Raw genomic sequence first — 21983 nt, 5'->3', positions numbered from 1 at the left:
TCTCTCTCTCTCTCTCTCTCTCTTTCTCTCTACATTAATAATAATATGGATAGGGTAGAGTCTTTGAAAATATGAATAACCAAATGAAAAAGAACCGAAAAGAATAGTGTGGTGGAGTAGAATGTTGGAACTACGCCAGTTTTCCATACTCGATGATTCCCCATTAAACTTGCAATGTACTCAATACGTACTGCGCAATGCGAAGTTCCAAAAGAAGCCATGATAAAGTAGTAAAGAGAAAAAGGTGGATAAAATGAGTGCGCGCGCGCAAAAGATATATATATATATATATATATATATATATATATATATATATATATATATATGTATAAAGAGTGAGAAAGAGTGAGTAAGAATAAAGAATAAATTAAAGAAAAATATTTTCAATGTCATGTCGTGTCCTTCGAAATCTTAATAATATCCATAAACATTGACGATATTTTTTCAACGAATTAAAGAACGAATACTAATTATTTTTCTGAATAAAAAAAGAAAAAAAAAATTAAATAACGTTTAACTTATGATATGGCTATATATATTAAATCAATTAAATATATTAAATAAAAATAAATTTTTACGATATGAAATAATTGTTTTTATCGACATGAAATATTTGTTAAAAGTGTATTAAAAATATATATTTAAACTGAGATAACATTAGAAATTATAATAATCGTCTCGAAATGAAATGTGATATAACAGTTATATTAAAATGGTTTTAATTAAGACGACAAAAAACAAAGATTAAAACACAACAATAATAGAATGTAGGCAATACTCGAAAAGCTCTTTCGTAAATCCCATAATACTTGCGGGCCGTTTCCAAAAGCCACAAATCTCGATATTTCATGATCGTTCGATTAATGAATTGCACATTGAATTGATACTTCGAAGATTATTCAGTAAATTCTATAAATTTGTGAATTAATTGCGATATTATTTGTTATATAAAGGAAAGAAAAGAAAAAAAAAAAAAAGAAACGGACAAAAAATAAGATGACGTGAAAAAAAATCGATCATTTCTTTTTTCCATTTGCATATACACACACACACACACACACACACAGAGAGAGAGAGAGAGAGATAGTGTATGTATATGAAAATAAAATTTATATCTCTAAAAAAAACGACCAAGAAGAAAAAAATCAATTCATTGTTATTTAAATATACTTGTATATGTATTTGTAAAAAGATAATATTTTGTAATATAGAATCTAATCTCAAATTTTAGAATTAATAATAACAATTCGATTTGCATTTAATAACGTATAAAAATTTGGAAAATATTAATAGTATATAGAAATGTAAATGAAAGTATATATACGTACATTGGACATATTATCTTTGAGTAAAATTTTATCGTTTCGAAAGATCAAAGATAATTAAATATCTATAAGTATACGAACGATTGTATTCGAACGAATATAATGAATTCTAATTAATACCCTTTTATTTTCTTGACCGGCATAAGAATCCTTATGTAATATCAAAGAATAATAGAAAATAGAACACGCGCTTACACAAAAGTTATATAGACGAAGAGAGAGAGAGAGAGAGAGAAAGAGTCATTGAAACGAAACTTTTATCCTAGATTAAAATATTCGATTCCTTTTAAACCGTACGAGTAATAAGTAATTAAAAGAATAATGAAAAAAAAAAAATAATAATAATAATAATCGAGTAATAACGATTAAATTAATAATTAACATTAACATATAAACAATAATACGTTTTAATGAGATTAACTATACAAAATGCCCGCGCTTTTTCTTTCGTCGAACGAAGTAACGCAAAAAAAAAAAAAAAAGGTTGAGAAGAAATCAAAACAATCCAAAAAACAAGAAATAAATAAATAAATAAATAAATAAAGAAGAAAAAGGTGGAAAAAGGGTAATACGATTACTTACGTCTAACGAACAAAAAGCGATGTCTTAATTGTAGTAATCGTAGTCGTAATTGTCTTCGTAGTTGTCGTAGTCGTAGTCTTAATCGTCGTCGTCGTCGTCGTCGTCGTCGTCGTCGTCGTCGTCGTCGTCGTAATCGTCGTCGTCGTCGTCGTCGTCGTTGTCGACTTGCGTTGCCACGCGTAATCCCTTGTGTCTTTGTAACGTCGAACGCCGATAGAAATAATAACCATGGAATTTAATATGAACAACACTGGTAATCGTCGGCACACTTGAGAACGCGGCACAATAATAATGAAGAGCGTTTCGTTTGTACGAGAAAGTTCACTGTACGCGTGATCCGCGACTCGACCGCATCACGACGTCGATTAATGATGATAACAATGACGATGCACACTTTTCGTTCATTTCGATAATATATATAAACATACATACATACATACATACATACGCATATATGCGTGTATATAGTGTACATATATATGTATATATATTTCAGTTTTTTAAAGAAGTCTTCCCTTTCTTTTTTTTCGTTTATTTTTTCTTACTTTCTTTCTTTCTTTCTTTCTTCTTATTTCTTTCTTTTTTCTCTCTTAAAAAACAAAAAAGAAAATCGAAATCACAACATAACCTCCTTCGTTAGACGTTTCGTTCAAGTGATATCCATCGACGAGAAAAATAAACTGCGAGATTGAAAACTTTTGACTTGTCATTGCTCAATGCGAAAAAAGAGAGAGAGAGAGAGAGAGAGAGAGAGAGAGAGAGAGTGAGAGAGAGAGAACGTGTGTATGTGTGTATGAATAGAGAGAGAGAGAGAGAGAGAGAGAGAGAGAGAGAGAGAGAGAGAGAAAGCGCACGTTCTCGTCTTCGTCCTCGTCGAAACAACACGAATCAAGAATAAATAATGTACGATCGTAATTGTCGAAATAATAATAAAATTAAATAGGGTGGGGTGGGGGAAAAGGAATATCTCTATTATTATCACTTTTTCTTGTCGCGCACTTCCTTCATCGTCCAAGGACAATGATCCTGATCGATTCACCCCCTTACCCCACCTTCTTTCCACTTACTTTTTTCTTCCTCTTCTAACGGCCAAGCCGATTTCATCCGCGTAACGTCATATACTCTCTTGATCGTTGGTCCTAACGAACCTCCTCCCCGCTCACCCGTTCTTCACGCGTTCGGCAGCTTTGCAATCGAGCGTACGTACTCCTCTCGTAGTACTCGTCTCTCTTAATTTTCTTCTTCTTCTTCTTCTACCTAGTGATCGTCGTCGTCGTCGTCGTCGTCGTTCTTGTTGTTGTTGTTGTTGTTGTCGTCTTTCTCTTCTTCGTCGTCGTCGTCGTCTTCGTCGTCTTCACGATCATCGAAAGACAAAGACATCCACTCTCGTCTTCTCTCTCTCTCTCTCTCTCTCTCTCTCTCTTTCTCTTTCTGTCTTTCTCTTTCTCAGGATGCGTGCACTCTCTGTGTCCACCTGTCTGAACACGCAGCACGATCGGTTAACGAAAACTCGCGAACACGAACGATCAGCAAGTTTAAACACCAATGACAAATGCGCGCGTATTTCTTGTCTCTTTTTCCCCCCTCCCCCCCTTTCTCTCTCTCTCTCTCACTCTCTCTCTCTCTCTCTCTCTCTTCTTCCTCCTTTTCTTCTTTCGTTTATCCTTCCTTCTTCAATTTGTTTTTGTTTCTTCTCTCTCGTTTCTTTTTTCTCTTTTATTTACCCTCCTTTTACCTATCCTTCGACCAATTTCAATCGTTTTAAAAAGAATATAGAGAACAAATCGGATAATCACGAACGAACCGATTATTATTTATCGTAATTGCTATTTATTATGTATCGTAGCACAATAATCCACTAGAGACGAACGATATCCACGTATCCCAGAAGAAATAGCAGCAACAGCAAGCAACAGCAGCAGCAGCAGCAGCAGCAGCAGCAGCAGCAGCACCACCACCACCACTACCACCACTACTACCACCACCACCACCACTACCACAATCAAAACCTTCGAACTCCGTCCGTTCGAACTCACGACACGACACCTGAAGCCACGATTTCCATAATAGCTATGTCACCGTACCTATTCGACGTAACCCTTATTAACGAGCGCACCATTCCTATTTGCCGATCTTCATTGTTCGCTAATGAGGAAGGACGTAGGTCCCTTTCGTACGATGTATCCATGCACGCATCGAATAACCTCGCGCACCCAAAATGGTGGACGACACTCCCGTGTTCCGCGTTCGCGCTTTAACTCGGTCGCCGCGACCTCCCTCTCTCTCTCTCTCTCTCTCTCTCTCTCTCTCTCCTTCCCCTTACTCGTATGCTGTGTCGTTATATGTATATATATATATATATATATATATATTCCTCTCTTTTTTTCGTATTCTCTATAACTACCTTCTCATTCCGTTTTTTTACTCGGCGAGAGATTAGAAATAAGATCTTTCCTCTCGGAAAACGGGCGTTGCTCGGATCCAAGAAAAATAGTTCGCAAGCTTCGAGGTCATAACAAGACACAGCATCACACCACTATCACCATTCTCTTGCACCCTTGATTCTCTTCCGCGTTGAAAGTGGACCACCCGTTTCTTTTCTCTCTCTCTCTCTCTCTCTCTTTCTCTTTCTTTTTTATTCTTTCTCGTTCTTCTTCTTCTTCTAGTTCTTTCTCCTCCTTCTCCTCCACCTTCTTCTCCTCTTTTCCTTCTGTCACCCTTTTTCACACTATCCTCTTTCAATTTCAATCTTATTTCGTTCGCTCTACAACACCGTGCGTGAGTTCCTATTTTCTTTTACCCAATGACACTGGCACGTAAGATCGCGTATAAACGGGAGAACTGTTACGCGGGTAGAACACGGAAACGACGAGGCATCCGGATATATGGAGTCGGACTAGGATGTAGTCACCTGATCGCGACGCGTAAAGGGGCCCCGTAGAAAAGCTCGACGGTCTCCTCCTCCTCCTCGAGGGCATTCCAGCGCAGGCAGAGTGGACCGCGATAACGGAAGCGACGACGGAAGCAGCGCCATCCGGCGATCAAGATGCGAACCGTTCGACCGACATGGCCGCCGCTTTCGGCCAACCCTCGCGTCAATAACGAGAGGGGGCACCCACCACAGCCACCACCACTATCACCATCACCACCACCACTGCCGCCACTACCACCACCACTACCACCACCTCTTTCTCTTCCTCCTTTTGCTCCCTCGACACGCGTCCGACCAAGCAGCACTTTCTATACTTTTCTATCACCCACCGTGCCGCGATCGCGCGCCTTCGAGGAACCTTCATCCTCTTGCGACGCGATCGCGACTCGAACCTTTCGATAATTCCTTCTCCTTTACTTTCCCTCTATCTTTATCTGTCTATTTATCTATCTATTTATCTATCTATCTATCTATTTATCTATTCGTCTCTCCCTCTCTCCCCCCCCTCTCTCTCTGTCTCTCTCCCTCTTTCTCTCTTTCTCTCTTTCTCTCTATCCTTCTTCACTTTACTCCCTGCCCCCCTCTCTAGTCCATCGCTTTTCTTCCCCCCTTTTTTTTCTACGCTTTTCGATAAAGCGCCCACCGAGATAGAACGAGCGGCTGCGCGATTCGAACTGAGCGCACCCCCGCATAAGGAGCGCGAAGCGAAGCCGAAGATGCTCGATTCCAGCCGGAAATAAACGAGCTTTAGCTTCTGCGACCGTGACACCATCTCTCGGCACGATAACAAGTTCCAATGAGCTTTGTGCACGCCTCATACGTGCTAGGAGTAGTCTCTAGGATGTGGTCCGACAGAAGACCAGACCCTTCGCAGTTTCTTTGGATACGTTAATTTATTTTCCTTTTTCTTACGTTTTATTTTTTTCTTCTTTAATTAACGCATCATTGTATACAATATATGTTATGGTCGATTGGACCAATGATGTTATAAAAAATATTGATGGATTTCAATAAAGTTAATTATGTTTATTATCAATTATTATTGTATCGTTGAAAATTCCAATCCAATTCGATATTTTCCTCTTCGTCGTCCGTTCTAACTTCAGATGCCTCCTCCTCAACTTCTTCCCTCTAAAACGTAATAGTATTTCTTAATCGTCTCATAAATCTATCCTAATCGCGTATTTGTTTGTACCGGTTTTATCATCATGCATCTTAAATGATATAATTCTTCTTCTAACTCTAAAGATCGTCTATTGTCTTCCAGAGTTTTTTTGTAATTAAGTAACCAAAAGCCTAGATAGCCCACTGGATCGTAAGGTTTTTTTGCAATGATTTCTTTGAATGCCATTTTCAATGGTATCTTCATGTATTTTCTCAACCATTTTCCATCATAGGAGAGATTTAAGTCTTCCGTGAGCGAGCTAGGGCAACTTGGTAAGTCTTTTTCTTCTTTTTCTTCTTCTCCTTCCGTTCTCTTCATTTCTTCGTCAGTACTTGCCTCATCGTAAAGATCCCATCTACTATCTCCATCCGATATTACATCACTTCGGTCTTTTATACTCTTGCGAATTTTCGTCTGAAAAGATTACACAGGCATTACATGCGCAAAGTTTTATGTCATTTCTTCTAGGTATTTGTAGTCGTACGATCTACAGTTCTTTTTTTTATAACATATATACTTTTTTATTTTTTCTCCGACCTTTTTTTTCTGACAGAAGATGTCTCGTTTCTTTTCGAGGAACTGACACTAAAAAAAAAAAAAAAAAAGAAAAAAAGAGAGAGAGAAATAAAACAACGATAGAATGAATTTCTACTAATATCATTTTCTTATATATTTGTCGTTCGTACTCACTCAATGTATCTCGAAAAGATTCTGAAATTATCGATTGATCTTTAGATACGAGCATTAACGATGACATCAATAATTCCTTCAGGGTTTCCTTGCTAAGAATGAAATATAAATGTTAAAGAAAGTAAATGCGGACTCGCATGATTTTTTTTCCTTTTTTTTTTCTCTAAAGACGTTTTTTTGAAGTAAAATTTGTATTATTTGTTAGAACCTTATATCACCACTAACGCGTGCATCCCTATTACCAAGTTTTTCAACAACAACCGACATAGGATCACGAATACGTAATTCCGGAACCGGAATCTTTTCTTTCTCTGTTCTCTTCTTCCTTGTCGCCATATTATATTAAAATATATTAAAATTTTCTAAAGTCATTAACTTCTTCGTCATTAATTAAAAAACATATTAAACGTTAGATCTTTATACTGATTACACGTCAACGCGTTACAGCAATGGAGGAAAAATAATAGAAAGACGAAGATCGTTGCAATTAAAATATTTACTTATTGTAAATATAAACGGTGGCATAAATATTCCAAAGTAGTATTTCAATTTATTGAAAGAAGAAATTTTATCCTATCGGATGATAACGAAAATAAATATTCATTAGAATTGTAAAACCACATTAAACAATATGCTATTTCCATCGTTCTAATCAGAGTAATAAAGTCATAACGGCCATAGCAGAAGCTTGACATCTTGAACGTAACGTTCGATATTACGCATTGGCGATTAAACCCGATATATTTCCACGATAAATTTCCACAATAATCGTCAACCATCTCTATGAAAAGGAAATGATTACGTATAGTTAATGTTGTTCAAAAATTTGGTTAAAAAAAAGAAAAAAAAAAGGAAAAAAAAAGAAAAAGAAAAACAACAAAAAAACAAAATAAAAAGAACAAAAAGGAAACAATGATAAAGTTTAAATTATCTGACAACGTCGTGGAAAATACATTTAGATAACATGTTTTATAGATCGCGCGATCTGAGATGCAAACATGCGAGACGTTCATGAATAATCAAATCGTGTCTTGACGACAGTAAATATGTCATCATCTTATCGAAAAGTAAATGTATCACGTCTTGTCTCCTGTTGTCTTCCTCGTATGGTGGATCCGTGTTCTAGGGTATAGGGAGACAGTCTAAAAGTCATTGACGGTACACGCAACACGTGTTTTTACAACCCTGTACGCCTAACGAGAGGTCCGACGATCGAGAAATGTCCGACTCGAAGGATCCTGAGAAACAAGAATACCGACAAATAACAGTGTGGCCACAGTGGTTAGCGGCATGCGCTAGTAAATAATTTTTTTTGTTTATTATTCGATTATACATAATACCCATTCTCAATAATTATTTCTCTAATATACGTACATTATCGACAGTCAGTTTGGCTCCGATCGTGAGTGGCCTGGCAAATGGTTGGGCATCACCATATTTGGCCCAATTGACATCAACGACATCTGACATGCCTATTAGATTAACGGATAACGAAGCATCCTGGATAGCGTCTCTTTTAAATCTTGGAAGACTTTTCGGAGCTCTAATCGGTTCGATAATTCAAGGTAAAGATATGTGTTTCTTTAAAATTGGAAAAAGGATTCGTTGAGATAACCCTCATGAACAAAACTTAAAGTATCATTGATTCACTCAAAAATTTCTATACGAGCCTTATAGCCTTGTCTTAAATAATATCTTTCGAATGAAACAATAATGATTCGTCAAGGTACCAAGAAGCAATTTTAGTAAAGTATAATCGGAATCGTTTTACTCAGTTGACTCAACCAATCCTCCATTCTAGCTTAGAAACAGACAGTTGAACGATCGGCGAACACAACAGTTTGAACAAGAGTTCATAATAGCAATAAAGCGACCTAAGAACAAGCCAGCCACGACTCAGCAATTATCGAAATATACGATGTAAGTAACGTTATGTAAAACAAAGAGAATCTAAGTTCGAGTTAACTCTTTGGACGGAGCGTAAAGCGAAGGAGAAACAAAAAAAAAAAAAGAAAGAAAAAAAAACATCGATCGAAAAAAAATCGATTATCCTGATGAAAGGACAAGAAAAGTGTTCTGAGTTGTGGTGATCTTGTTCTCAGGATGACATTATCTGTAATGCGTGTGTCACAACATGATCTTCAGAATATGTTGGACGAAAGAAACAGCTTATCATCGGTGGTCTACCATTGGCCTTGAGTTGGGTATTCAGTATATGTACAACGTCAGTCACGTGGCTTTACATATCAAGATTCTGTTCTGGAATTGGATCGGGTATGGTCTGGCTGTCCCTTGCTTTGTACCTAGGAGAGATCGCTAATCCGAAAATACGTGGAGCTCTGGTAATGTATTTTATTTTCATATTTAATTCATAGAAAACGTTCAATTCATTTTAATATATCATTTTGGGCTTCGTTCAAATTATACACAAAGAATTTATTATATTCTGTTATATTTATTATATTCTGTTATTGATTCCAATATTATCCGAATTAATATGAAAATTCATATATACGTATTGGCGTACCTAAATATCGATCAATATTTACTATACATAATTTTTATAAGAAAGTAAAATAACCTAAAGCTACTCAACATAATCTTTTCACAAAAGAGAAGATCTTAACCGAGGTCGCGCCTTTAGATATCCATGAACATAAACGCAGCGTCCGTGGGTATGTTCTTGGGCAACGTGATGGGTCCTTATCTGTCCATGGAGATGTTCGCTTACGTGAGCCTCGTACCGAATATCCTCTTCATGGCTCTCGTATCCCTGATACCCGAATCACCGTACCATTACATCCTCCATGGAGATATCGACAAAGCAGAGGCATCTTTGAAGTGGTTCCGACGAGAAGCTGACGTGAAGGCTGAGATGCGAGAGCTTCAGGATTTCGTCGATGGTGCTGAAAGTAGTATTATGATGAAGCTCAAAGCATTCATACTTCCAGGTATATTATATTTTAGTATAAATGCCATGAAATTTTATATTGAATATATATATATATATAAACCTGATCATAGGTATAAAAGCAGATAATTCTTATAATCGTTTGATCGTAGGTAACTTGAAAAACGCCATAATCTTGTTAGGTCTAAATGTATTAGTACACGGAAGTGGATACGCCATTATCAATGCATATGCCGAGATAATCGTAATTAAATCTGGGATGAATCTTACACCTAGCGTCGTCGTCATGATCTTGGGATTCGCTACTATTATAGCTGGAGCTAGTGCGGTTATTGTAGTAGACAGATTTGGCAGAAGGTCTCTGTTAATGATATCGAGTCTCGGTGTGACCATTTCTCTCGGATTACTGGGTCTACATTTCCACATCATGTCGACTGGCATCAAATCGCAAATCCTCGAGTGGCTACCACTCACTGCTTTACTATGTTACTATATTTTCTTAGCTTGCGGCTTTGTGCCCGTGCCAGGTGCACTTTTAGGAGAAATGTTCCCAGCAGATTTGAAAACATTAGCCTCTCTTCTATTAGGATGTGGAAACGCTTTGTTATCCTTCATTGTAACGAAAACTTTTCAACCATTTCTTGACTTAACCGAAGAGAAAGTCGTTTTCTGGACGTTCGGTCTTATTGTCATGACCTGTATCCCTTATGTTTACTACTTTATACCAGAAACAAAAGGGAAGAGCCTTCTTGAAATTCAAAAGTCCATTAATAAATAAAACATCAAAGTGTTCCTTTTCAATGTAATTCACCTCAAATTCTATAAAAGGATTTACTAAAATAAATAAATAAATATATATATATGTATATATATATATATATATATATATACATATATGTCAATAATATACATTTCCATAGTTATTAACGATTAATTTAAGAATTAATAATTAAGAATTATTATAATTTACAATATAATGTGATATTTTACTTAAAAACTAAAGACTGTCGCAACACTGACCGTAAATAATAATTATAATGATAATATTAATTCTAAGAAATATAATGATAATGATATTTAATATTACAATCGAATATAGTTGTATTATAATTAATTTCTAATCATTCCAAAATTTTCCTCTTCATTTTCTCAACATATACACAATATCATAAATCACGTTAATTTTGGTAACATCTGGTTTTCTCTGGTTATCTTAATCAACATTGAAATGAAAAAAACGTAAATTTCATTTGCATCTTTTGAAATATTTCTACGATAGCTCCGTCGACAATGAAAAGTGACATTAGTCATACGACAAACGAACGATCGCTTATCACGAAAACTCTTTTTTGCCTAAGAAATGTTATCATGTAGAATTTTTATATTACGCTCAGGTAACGCTATATGAAAATTTGGTTTTTTCTTTTTTTTTTTTTTTTTTTTTTCTTTTTTTTTCTTCAAACCAATTCCATACCTTTATTGAGAATCGTCTTGGATTACTCTTAACACGATTTCACATCCTCCAGTTTCTCTCTTACTTTTAGTCACGATATGTTGTCACGATCATACGACGAAGTATAACACAAAGACGGTATAATTCAAGCATGAGATAAAAAGAAAAGAGAGAGAGAGAGAGAGAGAGAGAGAGAGAGAGAGAGAGAGAGAGAGAGAATACATTATTCCCTTTATATTCTTTCTGGAGTCTTTCGTTAAATATTAATGAAGTACAAGTCGAATGGCTGATAACAGTATCGGTACTCTATATCTTATGTTTCTTCACATCAGCTCGTTTAACGAGAGAAAGGAAAAGATAGAGAGAGAGAGAGAGAGAGAGAGAGAGAGAGAACGAAGGGAATAAACAAGTGGTTGAACAGAGTGGAATCATTAATATTGTAAAGTAACACCGATTGATAGGGGGAAAGCACAAAAGCCAGCAGTTCGTTTGTGTACGTTTACTACCTCTGAGATATCCTGTCATTTTCTTTTCAAGTCTTTTAGAGATTCACGGTACTGATTACAAGCTAGTTTCTCTGTCATCAGTGAGACTATCATCGTTCGTGTATTTCAATATAGATTGACATAAATTGAAAAAGAAAAAGGAAGGAAATAATATATATATATATATATATATATATATATATATATATATATGTATTAATATATCTATATATAAAAATTCAAAGGATCGTAATGAAAAGGCAAACGCTCGAACGTAATACGATAGATTATTACATACTTCCCAATAAGATTTTATGCAATATCGTTGGGATATGGCCGATCGAGGAGAAAAAAAGTATAATGATGAAAAAGTCCTTCGCTTACTTTCGCGTGTTCTTTGCTTTGACAGCTGTCAGCAGTGTTCTCGTGCCAGAGATTTTAGCGATAATAATGAATTGGGGAGATATAGAAGTATTGACAGGTAAGTTGGATTAAACTTTTTGAATGAGTTAACTTTAAACAATATGAAAGTAAATCAATTAATATGCATGTGTATATACATACATATATACATATATATATATATATATATATATATATATATATATGTATATGTATATATATATATATATATGCATAGATATATGTACATAGATAAGATTGGAATAATAATTTCCTACTTTACTAGGTGTAGGTTGCGTATCTACGACAGTCGGTCAGCTACTGTTCAAAATGATTTACTTATTGGCCAGAAGAAAAATATCATTGAAATTGTACGAGGATATAAGGAATTGTTGGTACATGTCCAATGATACGAATAATAGAAAATGCTACGAGGATCTAGCTGGCAAAGCTAGAATATTAACAATGGGCTTCCTTTTTTCTGGTTTGTGCAACGTTACGACATTCACAATCGTGGCCGTGATAATTCGGATTAAAGAGGGTCACTCGAAAGGCAACCAAACCGAAATGATTTATCACATGCCGTTCGAAGTATGGTAATAAAAATAATCTTGGTCTATTTAAAAAAAAAAAAAAAAAACTTTTCCTTCTCTCGATCAATGGAATCTATTCTTGTCTCGTTTCCTTTCTACAATCTGTATCTGTGTTAAGAAATATTATTATTATTATTGTATAGTTATTATTATTATTGATTATATGTAAATATTTAGATATGTCGTAATATTTACAAATCCAGGTACGGACCAAAAGCTTTACAGTCTCCCAGCTTTGAGATTGCCTTTATATGTCAGATATTGGCATCGGTTATCTGTTGTGCCGGAATTATCGGTTTGGACGCTACTATGATGACCTTGATATTACATATATGCGGTCAATTCAAATTAATTCAAGCATGGTTCCGCAGTATTGGAAGGAATGTCGGTCAAGCTTTGATAAAGGACAATACGATTTCCGTGAAGCTAAAATGTCAGATAAAGAAAAGCATTGAGCATCACCAACGAATGATAATGTAAAGAGAAAAATGAATTGTTGTACATATATATATATACATATATATATATACACACACACATATACATATATAATGTACATAATTTACGCTGTTGCATTTGAAAAATATGAAAACAAAACAATAACAAAAAAAAAAAAAAAGAAAGAAAGTACAAGAAGTAATTTTTGTTTTAAAAAAATTCAAAGAAACATTCTCAATTATCCGTTTGTTAATTTCTTATTCGCAGTGTGGTTAAAGAAACGAACGATTTAATAAGTCCCATAATATTTGTACAAATTTTGACGAGCGGATTGGAAATTTGTTTGAGCGGTTATTCCGTAATGTACGGTGCTTCTGGGTTAGATTTAATAAAATTCATTTCTTATCTATCCTCGATGATGATACAATTGTTAATTTGGTGTTGGCCCGCCGAATTACTTGTTCAAGAGAGCATCAAAATAGCAGATTCGATTTATTTCGACATACCTTGGTATAATTTACCAACGACGTATCGGAAGGACCTCTGTCTGGTTATTATCAGAGCATAAGCTTATTGTTGCCTAAACGCGGCAATATTTAAAGTTTTATCCCTTCAAACTCTTACTAAGGTATTTTTTATTTTATCCTGATTTCTATTTATTTATTTATTTTTATTTATTTATTTTTTTATTTTTTTCTTCACACGGGAGTCGAACACTTTCGATTTCTTTTGGTTTTCTTGTTTTTTTGTTTTCATCTCTCTCTCTCTCTCTCTCTTTTAAATAAATAAAAAAGTATTCCATTAGAAATATTTATAAACGTTCTTCTAGGTCTTCAATACGGCAGCTTCTTACTTCACACTTTTGAAAGAAATGTAGCCAATGTAAATGCATTTATTTAATGTTTAAGAATAAAATTAATATTGTTCGTTGTAATTATGTAATTATTATTATTGTCCCTTGGTATAGATTTTGAAGACATTTGAAATATGAATTATTCTCTCTTATGTTATTCGAATTTGATCGTCGTGTCAGGGAAAAAGTTTCATTGTACATAACCTAACAAAAGTTTGTTCCCGTCTTTTTTGATCCAGTATACGATATCGTAATATATTAGAAATACATGTCGTCGATTAATGAAATTCTACAACGTTTGATTAATTACAGAACATTGAATAACATATTGCATCGTATGTATAGTTTTTTATTATGATATAACAATGTAAGAAAAGAAAAGAAAAAGAAGAAAAAAAAAAAAAAAGGGAGAAAAGTTTTGCAAAGTGTTGAACCTTTACAATTAGAACATAACAAATTATTTGAGATCTCTTTTTTAATATTTACCGCCATCGTCAGATCTACTTAATTGTAGATATTTACTAAAATTATCTTAATATATTTTGGATTTTTCTATTTTAATAGTGGTAACACTGACGTTTGACGTTTGACGTCTCTTTTGTCCAACTTCAAAGATATTTTTGTATTTTAATCGAAGAAAGTCACAATTTTATAAATTCGTCCAAACGAATTAATTAATATTTTTAATTTAATTATTTTCCAATAGAATATACAAAACGAAGAATTAACGATAATAGAAAATTTTGTTCAATATACAACGATTCCTCGATGAAACGAACGAAAAGAATTAATACTGCTGATAATAAAATTAATCACAATGAAAGTGATATTTGTGAAACAGCTATGGTTACGAAAACGGAACAGGTAATGATGTTCTTTAATTTTTCAATTAATATTATTAATATTATTTTCAATGATTTTATTAATGATATTATTTTCGATTACTTTTGTATTTATTTATAATTTCTCATAATAATTTGTAGAATTTTGTCGAGGTACTTCAACCTAAGGATAAGGAAATTAAAAGATCTAAAATAAATTTGAAAGTATTGCGAAATGAAAATGATAAATCTTTAGATACGATTAAATTAAAGGATTTTGAGGGTAATCGAATTATGAAAATTAAATAATTAAACTTTCTCTTTGTACTCATAAAAAAAAAAAGAAAAAAAAAAAAAAAAAAAATCTTTATTCCTCCAAAATCTATTCTATCTTAGGAAAGAAAGAAATCGTAGAAATATCACATACGGATAATAAAAATGTTACAAGGAAAAAAATAAGAGCGATAGTGGATTTGAAAATGATGCAAGAGGAATTAAAACAATTAGAGGATCCACCTGTTACACCTTGGGAAAAAGAAATATCTTCGTCTCGGCTTCCATTTGAATTTTTTGATACACCTTGCGAACAACTTGCTCAACATCTTTTAGGTAATTAATTTAATTCATAAAAGCACATTTTTAAAATATATATATATATATATATATTAGGTTGGAAACTATGAAACGGACGTTTTTGTTTAGTTATTTATTTTCATTCAACGCCCGTTTCATAGTTTCCAACCTAATATTTTATTTTTATATAATAATAGGAAAAGTACTTGTTCGTCGCTTAGAAAATGGGACGATATTAAAAGGTAGAATTGTAGAAACTGAAGGTTATTTAGGTGCAGTTGATAAAGCTTCTCATTCTTATCAAAATAAAGTTACACCTCGTAATATACCAATGTATATGTCACCTGGCACAATTTATATATATATGACTTATGGGATGTACTATTGTTTCAATATATCAAGTCAAGGTGAGTTAATAATTATTAATATAAATTATTACTTTGAAAAACAATTTTAAATAAATATTTAGAATCCGATGGTTATGTATTAATCAAAGCTGTGGAACCTTTACTTGGTCTTGATTATATGGAATTATTAAGAAATATGCATGTTAAAGAAAATAAAAAGGAAAAAGAAATTGTAAAGAATGTTAAACAAATTAAAACGACCGATCTTTGCAATAATTCATTTAAAATTTGTACTGCATTTGTTATTGATGAAGATGAATTCAATCAAAAATATATCTATAATTGTAATAATTTATGGATAGAACATGATTCATGTATAAAATCTACTACTATTGTAACGGTGCCACCTATACATATTGAAAGTTTGTCAGAGAAACAACCAATTAAATTATCTCGTTATTATATATTAGGAAATCCTAATGTTAGTGAATATAATAGAGACAACGAAGCTAATACATATACCATATAATTATTGATAATATTTTTGATATTCCATCAAAAAGAATATCTTGGTAAGATTTTAGGTGATGGCAGTGCTGTGCTGATAAGAGCTCTTGATCCTTTAGAAGGCACTGAGTACATGAGTAATCAGCGAATCTTGAAAAAAAAATCAAATATGTCTAAAGGAACTATTAAAGACTTAAAAGTACATGAATTGTGTAATGGACCGTCAAAACTTTGTATGTCTTTCCAATTGCATAAAAGTCATAATAAATATTCACTGTGTACATGGAAAGGTCTTTGGATAGAAGATGATTCATTTCAAGAAAAAATCAAAATTGTTAAGTGCGCAAGAATAGGTATCGATAGCTGTGGTCCTGAATGGTCGAACAAACCCTTACGTTATTATATTTATGGAAATAAATCTGTTAGTAAACGTAATAAAAAAGCAGAAGCATTTATAACAAATACCTAGAAGATTAATTTTAATAATATGTGGAAAATTTGAAATTAATATCACTTAAATATAAGATTTTTATCTCTTTGCATTGTTTCATGTTAAAAATTATAATACCTGCATTAAGTACAGAGGTAGACTTTTATACATTTATACTAATTTATTCCTGGCCAAAAAAAAAAAAAAACAAAACAAAACAAAAAAAAAAGAAATATACGCAGTATACAAATAAATTGCAAATCGGGTTTAAAAACATGTAGTATTTCATTACTCTTCTCTCATAAATATATCTTCTTTATAAATAAAATGCATTAAAAATATTTACCTATTTCAAGTGTACAAATTACGAATAGATAATAATATTTAAACAAGGCGCAAATCACCTTTATATATTTTACTAGACATATTATTACCTTCATTGCATTTATGCCCATTCTCTCATTACTCTTTCGTAATCTTCTTCTTCTATAAATGGCTTATCAATTGATCTGAAATATAATATTTTGCAAATTTACCGGATCCTAATTAAAAAAAAAAAAAAAAAAAAAGAACAATAATAAATATACTATAATTGATAAAGGAACAACTTACTCTATCATAAGTTCTCCACAGTATAAACATTCTGAAGCTACCAATTCGTCTATATCAGCTTTAATTTGATCTTTAATTGATAAAGATACCATTCCAATTGATGTTGTATCTTCAGATTTATTTGAAATGGCTGTAAGTTGACGTTGAAGATCGGCAAGTTTTGTTCGTTGATCCATTGATAACATGGGTGTTAATGCGGCAACAAGACAATCACTGTGAAATCTATGTCCACAAGGAAATACATAAAAAGGCCTTAATAAAAGTTGAATATCACAAGAATTACATGTATCTCTTGCATCTACAAAAGTGCACCTATAAAATTAATTACAATTATATATTCACATTTATAATATTTCATTTTTCATTTTATAATATTATATTGATATGTAAACCTAAACGTACCTCGTTCTAAAAGCTTGTATATCCTTTCTAATAACTTCAGCTGATTTTGTTGCCTCTTCCATTTCTTCTTTGAGATCTTGAATATGTCGATTATAATCCTATTTGCATAATAGAAAAAAACAAAAAAAAATAACGCATGTTCTTACCAATTACAATTCTATATATTAAAGTTTTTACCTGTAAGGATTTACAAATGGCATCTTTAAAATGATCTATTGTAACGAAGTCCGAAAAGAATGGTAAAATATCTTCTATCCTAACTAAATCGCATTGTTGTAAAAATTCCATCACTTGTTGTATATCATTCTTTTCACGCACTACGTGTTCAGCTGAAAAAAAAAAAAAAAAAAAAAAAGATGAAATAAGAATAAAAAAATATTCATTTAAAATACAACACAATAAAAGATTAGAAACAATTTATATGTATTACCTATTTTTAACCATAATTTTTTACGTAAAGTATCATCACGTTCAGAGGGCATAGATGCAATTTGTTTAGCAAGATCAACTTTAATTGTTAATGCCAAATCTACTGCTGTTGTCCACAAACCAAGCAAAGCCGATAATTGTACACATGCCTCTGTTAAACCAGCCTCCTGACACAATCTTAAGGCATAATGTACATCATAATGTACCATACTTATATATTGGCCTTAAAAAAAAAGGAAAGAAAAAAAAAATATATGATTATATTGAGAGAAAAAAGTATGAAAGATAAATAATATTTATACATGATATAATATATACCTTGTGAGCTAATGTAACGCATGACTTCTTCCTCTTTATAACGGGCGTACAGTGAAAGTAAAAAATTATGAATTGCTTGTTCCTGGCAACTTTGTTTGTATACGCAAAATTCTAAATATCTGATAATTTCTTTAGCCTAGACACAATGTTAGAAGAAAATATTAATATTGATATAATATAAAAGCCTCTCCATACTTCCATAGAATATAATTTAGATGATTTTTAAACTTCTTACGTGTTTTTCATCACAGTTACAAGATACTAAAGCTGGAAGCAATTTTGATGGCTTCAATAAAGATCCTTGTGAAATTAAAGCAGTCACAGTAGGACGTGGCAATTCTTGTAACAAAGTACCAGAGAATTGATAAAATAAATCTTTATTGGTTTGACTTTTTAATACTTCAAGGGCTTCTAAATAATTATTTTTATACAAATGTTGTCTTATTACTTCCTCGTAATTACTATGCATTATCGTTAAACGCATTAGATTTTCTTTATCCCCATGACTTGACATTAACTCATAAATTGTTTTACGATTTCTCTTTATACACTCCTGTAATAAAAAAAAAAAAGGAAAAAAAAAGAGATTAAGAATCTTTCATAGAAATATTATATAGATAACTATTTAATTAAAAAAAAAAAAAAAAAAAAAAAAAAAAAAACATACCTCAACTTTTTGCATAGCAAGAAAACTATCAAATTGTTTTTGCAATGCTATATACTGTGGATTATGAATATATGAGCTATCATTGCTTCTTACTTCTCCCATTTGACTCATAAATAATTCTATTACCCATACAACAATCATTGTTATTTGAGTCTTATCCTGAGATTTCAAACCTTCGAGTTTCTAAAATATTATGAAATATAAATTATTAATAAATTCGTATATCTATTTATTATATAAAATAATATAACAATAATTAAAACAAACAAAAATAAGAAATGAGATGAAATTTATTATTACCTTTTTCAAAAATATTTTCAATGCTTCTATCTGCCATTCCTGAAGAAATTTCAATGAAATTTCTTCAAACGATGAATGAGTGTCCGCATATATTAAAGCACTTTCCTCATATCTAAAAACAAGATGATAACATTACTATGCGAATATTAGTAAATAAATAAGAAAAGAAAATTTGAGTTCAATTTACTGTTGATTTTTAAATAACATTTCAGCTTGTTTCACAAGTACTTGATCAATGTATGCAGGATTATCTTTGCAATATTGTTTAGCTAGTTCAAATTCTCCTTTGTCTAGATAAACCTATGAAAAATATCATTGCTATATAGATACAATCGAGATAGATATATACGATCTAATAATTATTATATATTAATAGAGAAAATCTTATACCTGCCAAACATTTCTATCTTCCTTAGTTACTTTATATTTAAAGACTGCTCTTTCACTGTAAGCCCAGACACTACGATTTATCGGATCTTTCACAATATTAAGTAACTTTTCAACTGTCTAGATTGAAAAATATATTATTAAAATAAAAGATAATATTAAATGATACAAAATATAATCCATATATTAATAGTATATACATCGTTATATATATCTTCAAAAATAAGATCTTGATTTAATAACGATATGCCCTTTACACGATCTGGATAAAGTAACAAAGCATGAAATTCCGTTAATACGAAAGAGAGTGGTGCGGTATAAGTATGAGATTTGCTATTTCCCATAAGACTTGCTTCTGGACATGTTATCATCTGTTGCTTTGTCAATGCACTTTTTGGGTCTGATAAGTTTGGGTCTATCTAGTATGGAAAAAAAAAAAAAAAAATAAAAAAAAAAATAAAAATAAAAGAATATGTTTTATTTTTTATATTATATAATTTATCAATTTGTTAACGTTAAGTACTTACATGTGCATGCAATATACCAGTCTCGGTCAACCAACCAAATGATTTTGGTAATGCACCAAGCGATGGATAAAAAAATTGTAATTTCGAGTAAGTTAAAACACTTACTACTTCCACAAAACTTTCTACACAATTGAAGAATTATTATTTTATTAGATATACATAAAAAAAAAAAAAAAAAAAAAATCTCGACATCTGCTTACCTTGTACATTTAAATATTTATTAAATACTTGTTGCAATAATGGCTTTTCATCAGGATTTTGTACTGATCCAATGAATTGATAAATACGCATAATTGTAGTTACAATAATCATGTATTTATCAGAGTTAGGTATCTTATGAAATTCTAAACCAGTAATTGGAGGTTTACTATTCTTTCCTATATCAAATACCTGAAGAAATAAAAGTTTAATATTAAAATATGTTATTATTTCTATCAATATCAAATATAATTATTATAGCTTTGATGAATGAATACATCATGTACATGCTTTTTTAAGACATTTCCAACTTACCAATCCTTCTACCTCCTTAGCACCATAAAGAGGTAAATAGTTAGGAAGCTTTGGAAATAATGAATTATGGAATAAAAAAAGCTAACGCACTATAACATTGTGTTAATCTATTGTAATACTAATGACATAATAAGAGAAAAAAAAATTCAATAAAGTTATCCCAATTTACCTGTCGCCAATACTGTTCCAAGCTTGTGTTAAATATTTTATCACCATCGCTAATTTCTGTTTCAAAAATTAAACCTTTTGAAGTACCAAGAAGAATAGGTCCTGTTACTGTTTCTGAAGTATTCGAAAAGTTCCATCCAACCGCAGTAATTTCATGGCCTTTGAACTTACCAGCCTAAAGATAAATTGATGAAAACATTACGTATTATATCAAATTATTAACATATAATGATGTAATTAACTTTTATCTGATCATACTTGTTTTAATTTGGTTGTCTTCCTGTGTAAATATAATAATTCTGATGGAGGATTATCTCCATTCTTTGGAGTCAATGTTATTAACAAATGATAACCTAAAGGATCCAAAAATAGATTTGACATCTTCATGCCTACTGCATATTTCGAAATGTCAATTTCTATAATTAAAAGGAATTTTTTAGATGTATTTAAAATAAAATTATACAATTATATATATATATATATATTCTTATAAATCTAATACCTTCTACTTTGTCGGGTTGTTTCATATCGATACGAAGAAGAACATTATTAGCCATAGCTATTATAATTAAATTACTACTGACTACAAGGTGAATAATTTTATCAGAAGGTGAAAAGTTGATTTTTTGTTTTGTGAATATTGGACCATCATCTTGTAATTTCATTTGAATAAAGCCAGCTGTGCTCTGTAAATAATTATTTATAAATATGAAAATATATTAAATTTAGATAATTAAATAGATCCAACTTACAATATCTGTTCGAATCGGTGGAGGAACTACTTGTTTGGATCTTTGAGATGCTTGCTCATATTGATCAAACATCGAAGTCATTTTGCTAAATAATAAATAATCTTAAATAAGGTGATAGTAAAATTAATATATATATTGTATTAATGTATAGGTTTATCACTCGTTCATTGATCACACAATTACACTATTATGAATTAATTGTTTTCCCATAACAATTATGAGCCATGTAAATTTATACTAATGCACGATTATAAGCTTTCTTTGATTTTATTTATTGTTGTAATATATAAAATTGCACTATCCATTTTGATGCACAAAATTGTATCATTCGTATGACAAAGAATAATATATAAACGACGAAAGTTAAAAATTGGTAATATTAATACGTATTACGTACGGTT

General features: G+C 31.8%; 6 protein-coding genes across 16 annotated transcripts in view; 3 read left to right on the top strand and 3 right to left on the bottom strand.

Moving 5' to 3' along the window:
- The window catches only part of LOC124422064, a 243829-nt gene extending 238804 nt beyond the window's left edge, over window positions 1-5025 (bottom strand). For 5 of the 7 annotated variants that reach the window (XM_046957980.1, XM_046957987.1, XM_046957984.1 and 2 more), the window contains exon 1: window positions 2975-5025. The gene's annotated coding sequence lies outside the window, so the exon portion shown is untranslated. Of the gene's footprint in view, window positions 1-1907; window positions 2744-2970 lie in introns of those variants that run through there. The other 2 variants (XM_046957981.1, XM_046957983.1) reach the window with 2 other exon arrangements.
- LOC124422065 lies at window positions 3541-7062 on the bottom strand. Its single transcript, XM_046957988.1, has 4 exons — window positions 6695-7062; window positions 6522-6589; window positions 6035-6418; window positions 3541-5970 (listed from the first exon to the last, which is right to left on the bottom strand). Exons 1-4 carry the CDS (start codon window positions 6759-6761, stop codon window positions 5872-5874), a joined length of 618 nt encoding a protein of 205 aa, XP_046813944.1. The 5' UTR covers window positions 6762-7062; the 3' UTR covers window positions 3541-5871.
- Window positions 7063-7741: 679 nt separating this feature from the next.
- LOC124433184 (facilitated trehalose transporter Tret1-like) lies at window positions 7742-10397 on the top strand. The gene is made up of 5 exons (XM_046982909.1): window positions 7742-7992; window positions 8080-8259; window positions 8840-9036; window positions 9339-9645; window positions 9758-10397. The coding sequence occupies exons 1-5, from the start codon at window positions 7914-7916 to the stop codon at window positions 10381-10383; spliced, it is 1389 nt and encodes a 462-aa protein (XP_046838865.1). The 5' UTR covers window positions 7742-7913; the 3' UTR covers window positions 10384-10397.
- LOC124433181 (vacuolar protein sorting-associated protein 18 homolog) lies at window positions 9467-21936 on the bottom strand. 3 transcript variants are annotated; one of them, XM_046982906.1, is made up of 20 exons: window positions 21583-21936; window positions 21333-21516; window positions 21089-21246; window positions 20832-21005; window positions 20663-20710; window positions 20350-20539; window positions 20150-20271; window positions 19823-20041; window positions 19626-19742; window positions 19423-19535; window positions 19236-19347; window positions 18936-19118; window positions 18504-18821; window positions 18269-18404; window positions 17952-18173; window positions 17699-17850; window positions 17522-17619; window positions 17120-17431; window positions 16942-17016; window positions 9467-9600 (listed from the first exon to the last, which is right to left on the bottom strand). In XM_046982906.1, the coding sequence occupies exons 1-19, from the start codon at window positions 21661-21663 to the stop codon at window positions 16953-16955; spliced, it is 3003 nt and encodes a 1000-aa protein (XP_046838862.1). In that variant the 5' UTR covers window positions 21664-21936; the 3' UTR covers window positions 9467-9600; window positions 16942-16952. The 3 variants fall into 3 exon arrangements, with proteins under 3 accessions (XP_046838862.1, XP_046838861.1, XP_046838863.1); XM_046982905.1 differs by lacking the exon at window positions 9467-9600 and adding an exon at window positions 16014-16227; XM_046982907.1 differs by lacking the exons at window positions 9467-9600; window positions 20663-20710 and having other exon boundaries at window positions 16774-17016; window positions 21583-21934.
- Window positions 11080-13910, top strand: LOC124433186 (odorant receptor 22c-like). The gene is made up of 5 exons (XM_046982914.1): window positions 11080-12024; window positions 12232-12541; window positions 12742-13014; window positions 13244-13604; window positions 13806-13910. Exons 1-4 carry the CDS (start codon window positions 11796-11798, stop codon window positions 13542-13544), a joined length of 1113 nt encoding a protein of 370 aa, XP_046838870.1. The 5' UTR covers window positions 11080-11795; the 3' UTR covers window positions 13545-13604; window positions 13806-13910.
- On the top strand, window positions 13974-16781 carry LOC124433185 (DNA-3-methyladenine glycosylase-like). Of its 3 annotated transcripts, none has more exons than XM_046982913.1 (6): window positions 13974-14164; window positions 14536-14693; window positions 14813-14933; window positions 15047-15259; window positions 15421-15630; window positions 16155-16781. In XM_046982913.1, exons 1-6 carry the CDS (start codon window positions 14098-14100, stop codon window positions 16544-16546), a joined length of 1161 nt encoding a protein of 386 aa, XP_046838869.1. In that variant the 5' UTR covers window positions 13974-14097; the 3' UTR covers window positions 16547-16781. The 3 variants fall into 3 exon arrangements, with proteins under 3 accessions (XP_046838869.1, XP_046838866.1, XP_046838867.1); XM_046982910.1 differs by having other exon boundaries at window positions 16134-16781; XM_046982911.1 differs by lacking the exon at window positions 16155-16781 and adding an exon at window positions 15693-16113.
- Window positions 21937-21983: the final 47 nt, after the last annotated feature.

Source organism: Vespa crabro, chromosome 2 (genome assembly GCF_910589235.1).
Source record: "Vespa crabro chromosome 2, iyVesCrab1.2, whole genome shotgun sequence".
NCBI classification, from domain to species: Eukaryota; Metazoa; Arthropoda; class Insecta; order Hymenoptera; family Vespidae; genus Vespa; species Vespa crabro.
This window is presented reverse-complemented; position numbering and strand designations above follow the sequence as displayed.